At 58.9% G+C, this 10,000-nt stretch overlaps 1 protein-coding gene across 1 annotated transcript in view; it reads right to left on the reverse strand.

The window, feature by feature from the left end:
- Positions 1 to 10,000, reverse strand: part of LOC132208264 (sodium/potassium/calcium exchanger 3-like) — a 44,490-nt gene that overhangs the window by 436 nt on the left and 34,054 nt on the right. The window contains exons 10-14 of the mRNA XM_059643929.1: positions 8,824 to 9,061; positions 7,468 to 7,670; positions 5,666 to 5,780; positions 3,904 to 4,016; positions 852 to 917 (exon numbers count right to left, since the gene is read on the reverse strand). Coding sequence (XP_059499912.1) covers positions 852 to 917; positions 3,904 to 4,016; positions 5,666 to 5,780; positions 7,468 to 7,670; positions 8,824 to 9,061 — 735 coding nt within the window. The remainder of the gene's footprint in view (positions 1 to 851; positions 918 to 3,903; positions 4,017 to 5,665; positions 5,781 to 7,467; positions 7,671 to 8,823; positions 9,062 to 10,000) is intronic.

Below are 10,000 nucleotides of genomic sequence, written 5' to 3' on the forward strand. Positions count from 1 at the left end.
CCTGTCCATGCCCCTCATGATTTTATAAACCTCTATAAGGTCACCCCCTCAGCTCCCGACGCTCCAGGGAAAATAGCCCCAGACCATTCAGCCCCTCCCTGTAGCTCAAACCCTCCAACATCCTTGTAAATCTTTTCTGAACCCTTTCCAGTTTGACAACATCCTTCCTACAGCAGGGAGACCGGGATTGAACACACTTTTCCAGAAGTGGCCCTAACCCATGTCCTGTACAGCCCCAACATGACCCTCCCAACTCCCTGTACCCAACGCACTGATCAATAAGGGGAAGCATCCCAAACACCTTCCCCCCCGCCCTGTCTACCTGCAACTCCACTTTCAGGGAGCTATGCACCTGCTCCCCGAGGTCTCCCTGTTCAGTAACACTCCCCAGGGCCTCACCATTAAGTGTATAAGTCCTGCCCTGATGTGCCTTTCCAAAATGCAGCACCTCATATTTATCTAAATTAAACTCCATCTGCCCCTCCTCGGCACATCGGCCCAACTGATGGAGGTCCTGTTATACTCTGGGGTAACCCCCTTCGCTGTCCACTACATCCTCCTATTTTGGGGTCATCCACAACCTTACGAACTCCAATGTTAAGAGTAGAGAAAGAGAGAGACAGACAGAGACAGAGAGAGAGAGACAGACAGACAGACAGAGACAGAGAGAGAGAGAGAGACAGACCGACAGAGACAGAGAGAGAGACAGACAGAGACAGAGAGAGGGAGAGAGAGAGACAGACAGACAGAGACAGAGAGAGAGAGAGAGACAGACAGAGACAGAGAGAGAGAGAGACAGACAGACAGAGACAGAGAGAGAGAAACGGGAGATGCAGAAAAAGCAGACTCACCATCAGGGAGACTGATGCCAGAAGCAGAATCACAGAATAAACAATCCCCTTACTGTTTATCACCACCTGCCAGCAAAATGCACAGATTAAAGGTCAGTGCTGAGGGAGCAGGAACTGTCGGATGGTCAGTGCTGAAGGAGCGGGCACTGTCGGAGGGTCAGTGCTGAGTTGTCGGAAGGTCAGTGCTGAGGAAGCGGGCACTGTCGGAGGGTCAGTGCTGAGGGAGCGCCGCACTGTCGGAGGGTCAGTGCTGAGGTAGCGGGCACTGTCGGAGGGTCAGTGCTGAGGGAGCGGGCACTGTCGGAGGGTCAGTGCTGAGGTAGCGGGCACTGTCGGAGGGTCAGTGCTGAGGGAGCACCGCACTGTCGGAGGGTCAGTGCTGAGGGAGCAGGCACTGTCGGAGGGTCAGTGCTGAGGGAGCGCCGCACTGTCGGAGGGTCAGTGCTGAGGTAGCGGGCACTTTCGGAGGGTCAGTGCTGAGGTAGCGGGCACTGTTGGAGGGTCAGTGCTGAGGGAGCACCGCACTATCGGAGGGACAGTGCTGAGGGAGTGGGCACTGTCAGAGGGTTAGTGTGAGGGAGCGGGCACTGTCGGACGGTCAGTGCTGAGGGAGTGGTCACTGTCGGAGGGTCAGTGCTGAGGGAGCGGGCGCTGTTGGAGGGTCAGTGCTGAGGGAGCGGTCACTGTCGGAGGGTCAGTGCTGAGGGAGTGGGCACTGTCAGAGAGTCAGTGCTGAGGGAGCGGGCACTGTGGGAGGGTCAGTGCTGAGGGAGCGGGCACTGTGGGATGGTCAGTGCTGAGGGAGCAGGCACTGTCGGAGGGTCAGTGCTGAGGGAGCCAGCACTGCCGGAGGGTCAGTGCTGAGGGAGTGCCGCTCTGTCAGATGGTCCATGCTGAGGGAACGGGCACTGTCGGAGGGTCAGCGCCGAGGGAGCGGGCACTGTCGGAGAGTCAGTGCTGAAGGAGCGGGCACTGTTGGAGGGTCAGCGCTGAGGGAGCGGGCACTGTCGGAGGGTCAGTGCTGAGGGAGCGGGCACTGTCGGAGGGTCAGCGCTGAGGGAGCAGGCACTGTCAGAGGGTCAGTGCTGAGGGAGCGGGCACTGTCGGAGGGTCAGTGCCGAGGGAGTGCCGCACTATCGGAGGGTCAGTGCTGAGGGAAAGGGCACTGTCGGAGGGTCAGTGCTGAGGGAGCGGGCACTGTCGGAGGGTCAGTGCTGAGGGAGCGCCGCTCTGTCAGAGGGTCAGCGCTGTGGGAGCGGGCACTGTCGGAGGGTCAGTGCTGAGGGAGCGGGCACTGTTAGAGGGTCAGTGCTGAGGGAGCGGGCACTGTCGGAGGGCCAGCGCTGAGGGAGTGGGCACTGTCAGTGGGTCAGTGTTGAGGGAGGGGGCACTGTCGGAGGGTCAGTGCTGAGGGAGTGGGCACTGTTGGAGGGTCATTGCTGAGGGAGTGGGCACTGTTGGAGGGTCATTGCTGAGGGAGTGGGCACTGTCGGAGGGTCAGCGCCGAGGGAGCAGGCACTGTCGGAGGGTCAGCGCCGAGGGAGCGGGCACTGTCAGAGGGTCAGTGCTGAGGGAGCGGGCACTGTCGGAGGGTCAGTGCTGAGGGAGCGGGCACTGTCGGAGGGTCAGTGCTGAGGGAGCGGGCACTGTTGGAGGGTCATGGCTGAGGGAGTGGGCACTGTCGGAGGCTCAGCGCCGAGGGAGCGGGCACTGTCGGAGGGTCAGCGCTGAGGGAATGGGCACTGTTGGAGGGACAGCGCTGAGGGAGCGGGCACTGTCGGAGGGTCAGCGCTGAGGGAGTGCCGCACTGTCGGAGGGTCAGTGCTGAGGGAGCGGGCACTGTCGGAGGGTCAGCGCTGAGGGAGTGGGTACTGTCGGAGGGTGAGCACTGAGAGAGTCGGCACTGTTGGAGGGTCAGTGCTGAGGGAGCGGGCACTGTCGGAGGGTCAGCGCCGAGGGAGGGGGCACTGTCGGAGGGTCAGCGCCGAGGGAGCGGGCACTGTCGGAGGGTCAGCGCTGAGGGAGTGGGCACTGTTGGAGGGACAGCGCTGAGGGAGCGGGCACTGTCGGAGGGTCAGCGCTGAGGGAGTGCCGCACTGTCGGAGGGTCAGTGCTGAAAGAGTGGGCACTGTTGGAGGGTCAGCGCTGAGGGAGCGGGCACTGTCGGAGGGTCAGCGCTGAGGGAGTGCCGCACTGTCGGAGGGTCAGTGCTGAGGGAGCGGGCACTGTCGGAGGGTCAGCACTGAGGGAGTGGGTACTGTCGGAGGGTCAGCGCTGAGAGAGTGGGCACTGTCGGAGGGTCAGCGCTGAGGGAGTGGGCACTGTCGGAGGGTCAGCGCTGAGGGAGCGGGCACTGTCAGAGGGTCAGTGCTGAGGGAGCACTTTCTCTGATTCCAGGCGCTGCGCTTTGGTCGAGATGTTGAGAGCAATAGAGAGGATGTGACAGGAGACTTGCTGGAATGAGAGCAGGAATGAGGGTCCTCAGTCAATGTGCAGAGAGACTGGGATCATTCCCCTTGGGAGCAGTGAAGGTTTTTGGGTGGGGCTTGGAATTGAACGGAGGCATTCAGAAACATGAAGGGGGCTGCTGGATTGAGTCAGCCTGAGGGAGAAACTGTTCCCAGAGGGACATAGATGGAAGGGAAATGGGAACAGACCCTGAGGCAGGGAGGGAGGCAGGGAGGACGGGAGGAAGGGAGTGAGGGAGGGAGGAAGGGAGTGAGGGAGTGGGGGAGGGAGGGAGGAAGGGAGTGAGTGAGGGAGGGAGGGAGGAAGTGAATGTTTTATTTGAGGCAGTGAGGTGTGATCTGGGACACGCTAAATGAAAAGGCAGGAGGAGCAGTTTCAACCGGAAGTTTCGGGAAGAGGAAATCGGGGAGATACTGTGAAAGGAGATATCTACGGAGGGCTGTTGGGAGACAGAGAAGGAGGGCGACTAAAGGAAGAGTTCCTTCAAAGGTCCAGCACAGGGCAGATGGGCTGAATGGCTAGCCTCTGTGCTGGGGTTTTTCAGAGATTATAAGATGGTGCTGGACAGTTTACAGCCACTCACCACTGAGCTGTAATCCAATACCAGCGTCCTCAGGATCCATGGAGCTCCGAGTCCCAGCAGAATGTCAAACACATTACTGCCGAGGGAATTTGAGACTGCCATATCCCCCATTCCTGCAAAACAAACAGCAGCTATTCGACCAGGTTACACCCGCTCCTGGCAACTCCCCACCTGAGATTCAAACTGACAGCACCTTCCCTTCAACATTACAATCCACTCCCAAACACAGGGAGACTTATCCAACCCCCTCTCTCCCTCTGTACCTGGGGAGATCTGTCTCTCCCCCACATCCCTGTAACCGGGGAGATCCCTCTCTCCCCCTGTACCCGGGGAGCCCCCTCTCTCCCCCACATCCCTGTACCTGGAGAGATCTCTCTGTCCCCCACATCCCGGTACCTGGGGAGTGCCTTCTCTCCCCTACACTCCTGTACCCGGGGAGGCCCCTCTCTCCCCCACATCCCTGTACCTGGGGAGGTCCCTCTCTCCCCCACATCCCTGTACCCGGGGAGCTCCCTCTCTCCCCAATGCCTGTACCTGGGAAGATCCCTCTCTCCCCCACACCCCTGTACCCGGGGAGATCCCTCTCTCTGTCCCCCCACACTCCCTGTACACGGGGAGGCCTCTCTAACCCTCTCTCTCTCTCTCTCTCTCATTTACTTGTCTCTCTCACTCTGCTGGGACATGGGAACTGTAGAGTTTCCAGATAATTCCAGAGGGTAAAATGTGGGAGAGGAGATGGGACAGGGTTGGAATGGTTGTGTTCGGAGCTCATGAAGACGAGGGTGAGGCCTCCAGCAGCTGACGAGCTGCGACATGGGGAGGGGTGTATATAGTGGGGGGAGCCGGGCTGAGGACAGATTTGGTGAACTCTGAAATGAGGGACAAAATAATTATGATAGAATGGAGTACAATGTTGGTAAACATGAGGCCATCCATTCTGGTGGGCGGTGAAACACTGCAGCGTGGTGCTGTGCAGAGGGATCTGGGTGTCCTTGTGCATGAATGTCAAAGAAGTTGGTTTGCAGCTGCTGCAGGTCATTTAAGAAGGCAAATGGAACATCGTCCCTCATTGCCAGAGGGATGGAGTTTATAAACAGGGAGGTTATGCTGCAGCTGTATGCGGACCTGAAGTGGCCAGACCTGGAGTCACTGTGTACAGTTTTGGTCTCCTTACTTGGGAAAGGATGGGCTGGCACTGGAGGGCGTGCAGAGGAGGTTCGCCAGGTCAGTTCTAGAGTTGAGGAGGTTTGTTTATGAGGAGGGATTGAATTGACTGGGACTATACTCGTTGAAAATCAGAAGAATGAGGGGGCATCTTACAGAAAGATATAAAATTATGAAGGGAATACATAAGATAGAAGCGGAGGGGGGGGGTTGTTCCCACTGGGGGGTGAAACTAGAATGAGGGGGCATAGCCTCAAAATAATGGGGGGGGGGGCGCAGATTTAGGACTGAGCTGAGGAGGAACTTCTTTGCCCAAAGGGTTGGGAATCTGCGGTATTCCAGGCCCAGTGAGGCTATTTTTAAAGCAAAGATAGATTTAGGAACAGCGAAGGACGATGGTGAGCCGGTCGGGAAGTGGAGGTGGCTCCATGAAAGGATCAGCCACGATCTGATGGGATGGCGGAGCAGGCCGGAGGGGCAAGGTGGCCCGCTCCTGATCCCGGTCGTGAGGAGGCATCTGCCCAGATACTGGCACCCACTGCTAGTCCGTGGGCTCTCAAAGCTGAACCATCCCACTCACAGCGCGCAGTGCCCTCACCCTGCCGGGCCACAATGAAGCTCGCCATGCAGTCAGGGACACTCGTCCCAGCGGCCAGGAACGTAATTCCCATAATCACATCCGGAATTTCCAACGAATATCCAATTATGGTCACCTAGGCAACGCAACAAAACAGGTCAAACATCACACACTCCCTCTACACTGTCCCCACCACCACCCTCCCCATTAAATACCCTCCAGGACAGGGACATCACGGGGGTTAGATACAGAGTAAAGCTTCCTCTACACTGTCCCCACCACCGCCCCCTCCCCCCATTAAATACCCTCCAGGACAGGGACATCACGGGGGTTAGATACAGAGTAAAGCTCCCTCTACACTGTCCCCACCACTGTCCGCCCCCATTAAATACCCTCCAGGACAGGGACATCACGGGGGTTAGATACAGAGTAAAGCTCCCTCTACACTGTCCCCACCACCGCCCCCTCCCCCATTAAATACCCTCCAGGACAGGGACATCACGGGGGTTAGATACAGAGTAAAGCTCCCTCTACACTGTCCCCACCACCGCCCCCTCCCCCATTAAATACCCTCCAGGACAGGGACATCACGGGGGTTAGATACAGAGTAGAGCTCCCTCTACACTGTCCCCACCACCGCCCCCTCCCCCATTAAATACCCTCCAGGACAGGGACATCACGGGGGTTAGATACAGAGTAAAGCTCCCTCTACACTGTCCCCACCACCGCCCCCTCCCCCATTAAATACCCTCCAGGACAGGGACATCACGGGGGTTAGATACAGAGTAAAGCTCCCTCTACACTGTCCCCACCACCGCCCCCTCCCCCATTAAATACCCTCCAGGACAGGGACATCACGGGGGTTAGATACAGAGTAAAGCTCCCTCTACACTGTCCCCACCACCGCCCTCTCCCCCATTAAATACCCTCCAGGACAGGGACATCACGGGGGTTAGATACAGAGTAGAGCTCCCTCTACACTGTCCCCACCACCGCCCCCTCCCCCATTAAATACCCTCCAGGACAGGGACATCACGGGGGTTAGATACAGAGTAAAGCTCCCTCTACACTGTCCCCACCACCGCCCCCTCCCCCATTAAATACCCTCCAGGACAGGGACATCACGGGGGTTAGATACAGAGTAAAGCTCCCTCTACACTGTCCCCACCACTGTCCCCCCCCATTAAATACCCTCCAGGACAGGGACATCACGGGGGTTAGATACAGAGTAAAGCTCCCTCTACACTGTCCCCAGCACCGCCCCCTCCCCCATTAAATACCCTCCAGGACAGGGACATCACGGGGGTTAGATATAGAGTAAAGCTCCCTCTACACTGTCCCCAAAACTGTCCCCCCCCATTAAATACCCTCCAGGACAGGGACATCACGGCGGTTAGATACAGAGTAAAGCTCCCTCTACACTGTCCCCACCACCGCCCTCTCCCCCATTAAATACCCTCCAGGACAGGGACATCACAGGGGTTAGATACAGAGTAAAGCTCCCTCTGCACTGTCCCCACCACCGCCCCCTCCCCCATTAAATACCCTCCAGGACAGGGACATCACGGGAGTTAGATACAGAGTAAAGCTCTCTCTACACTGTCCTCCCCATCAAACACTCCCAGGGACAGGGACAGCACAGGGTCAGAGATGGAGTAAAGCTCCCTCTACACTGTCTCCCCCATCAAACACTCCCAGGGACAGGGACAGCACGGGGTTAGATACAGAGTTAAGCTTCCTCTACACTGTCCCCACCATGAAGCATTCCCGGGATGAGGACGGCGTGCCGGTTTAGGGAAGGGAATGGGTGACCGGGTCCTTACCATCCAGACCATGACGTAGGAGAACACACCGATCCAGAGCGTCGAGTTGAGGAACGTGACCAGGAACCATTTCTCCCAGCGGGGTAGCGCACAGTTGGGAACCGTGTGGTACAGCAGAAAGCTGAGTGGCCAGGCCAGAAGCCACCGCGCCGCCTCGCACCGCCCCCATGGGCATTGGCCAGGCACAAACACAGCTCCATTAGCTGGCACTCACTACATCAGGAACCCGTCCTGCAGCCTAGTGCCCCCTCTACTGCTGGCACTGCTGTGTGCGGAAGGGCAGGCTCACACTGCCAACGTGGAGTTACTGGGCCGAGGAGGGGAGGTATCAGGCCGGGGGGGGGGGGGGGGGGTGGTGTGGGGTATCGGACAGTGGTGTGGGGTATCAGGCCGGGGGGGGGGTATCAGACAGTGGTGTGGGGTATCAGGCTGGGGGGGGGTATCAGACAGTGGTGTGGGGTATCAGGCTGGGGGGGTATCAGACAGTGGTGTGGGGTATCAGGCTGGGGGGGGTATCAGTCAGTGGTGTGGGGTATCAGGCTGGGGGGGGTATCAGTCAGTGGTGTGGGGTATCAGGCTGGGGGGGGTATCAGACAGTGGTGTGGGGTATCAGGCTGGGGGGGTATCAGTCAGTGGTGTGGGGTATCAGGCTGGGGGGGGTATCAGACAGTGGTGTGGGGTATCAGGCTGGGGGGGGTATCAGACAGTGGTGTGGGGTATCAGGCTGGGGGGGGTATCAGACAGTGGTGTGGGGTATCAGGCCGGGGGGGGGTATCAGACAGTGGTGTGGGGTATCAGGCCGGGGGGGGGGTATCAGACAGTGGTGTGGGGTATCAGGCTGGGGGGGGTATCAGACAGTGGTGTGGGGTATCAGGCTGGGGGGGGGTATCAGACAGTGGTGTGGGGTATCAGGCCGGGGGGGGGTATCAGACAGTGGTGTGGGGTATCAGGCTGGGGGGTGGTATCAGACAGTGGTGTGGGGTATCAGGCTGGGGGGGGTATCAGACAGTGGTGTGGGGTATCAGGCTGGGGGGGGTATCAGACAGTGGTGTGGGGTATCAGGCTGGGGGGGGTATCAGACAGTGGTGTGGGGTATCAGGCTGGGGGGGGGTATCAGACAGTGGTGTGGGGTATCAGGCCGGGGGGGGGGGGTGGGTGTGGGGTATCGGACCAGGGGGGTGCGACAATCGGATTGTAGGAGTGTGGATTATTCTGCAGTGCCCCCTCCCCCCTTGCCCCGTCCCTGTTTTCCCCTCCCCCACCATGCCCCCTCCCCCCTCGCCCCCTCCCCATTTTCCCCTCCCCAACCGTGCCCCCTCCCCCCTTGCCCCCCCATCCCACCCCACGCCCCTGTACCTGGAATTTTGAACGGGAGGAGTGGTCCACCACTGTCTGCTTCCGCCTTCCCTTCCTCTTCCTCAGGCTCTCCCGGGATTCCTGCACCAGCCTCCTCACTCTCCCGTGCCCCGGCTCCTTGGTTCCTCTCCGCCTCGCTGCTGGCACCGGTGCCATTTTGCACCGGCTCCTTCTCGGGAATATGGATGGAAATGTGTGGTTCTGGATCGCTGGCTCGAGTCCCCATGTGCCGCTGCCTCTGGGTGGGAGGAGGGGAGTCGGGGCGAAGAATGGCGTTGGGGTCGATATACTCATTCTCTTCTCCCTGCTACCCACCGACACCATCGCACGGAGACCCATCAGCCCCTCGTCTCCACACTGGCTCTCCGAATGAGCATCCTGACTCTGTGCCAGTCTCCCGCCTCTGCCCCATGACCCTGCACCTTATTTCTATCCAATTGCTCCTTGGACTCCTCCCCCCAGAGGAAGACAGTCCCAAACTACCTTATCTGTCTGCATCGGCCACCTCCCGGCCCCCCGAAACCATTCTCATCAACGGCTTCTGCAGTGGCTCCCCAAATGACAGTCTCAGGCATGGGTATTCACCTGTGAGGGGCATCATAATTACAAACCTCATTGTCAATTTTTCGCTAATTTCGGATGTGGCGAGGCCTACATTTATTGCCCCCCGTCCCTATTTCCCCCCTTGGAGGAGGTGGTGGGGGTGGGGGGATCTGCCTTCCTGAACCGCTGCAGCCCATGTGCTGTGGGGTGGCCCACAATGTCCCTTAGGGGGGGAATTCCAGGGATTGTGACCCAGAGACACTGAAGGAACGGGGATATATTCCCAAGTCGGGATGGTGAGGGTCTCGGAGGGGAATGTGCAGGGGGTGCTGTTCCCATGTACCTGCTGCCCCTTGTCCTTCTGGATGGAAGTGGGTGGTGGGTTTGGAAGGTGCTGCCTGAGGGTCTTTGGTGAGTTTCTGCAGAGCACCTTGTAGATGGTACACACTGCTGCGACTGAACGTCGGTGGGTGGGTGGTGGGGGGAGTGGGATGTTTGTGGATGTGGTGCCGATCGAGCGGGGGCTGCTTTGTCCTGGATGTTGTCGAGCTTCTCCAGTGTTGTTGGAGCTGCCCCCATCCAGGGGCAAGTGGGGGGTATTCCATCCCTCTCCTGACTTGTGCCTTGTAGGTGG

The sequence above is a fragment of the Stegostoma tigrinum genome, unplaced genomic scaffold (assembly GCF_030684315.1).
Source record: "Stegostoma tigrinum isolate sSteTig4 unplaced genomic scaffold, sSteTig4.hap1 scaffold_339, whole genome shotgun sequence".
NCBI classification, from domain to species: Eukaryota; Metazoa; Chordata; class Chondrichthyes; order Orectolobiformes; family Stegostomatidae; genus Stegostoma; species Stegostoma tigrinum.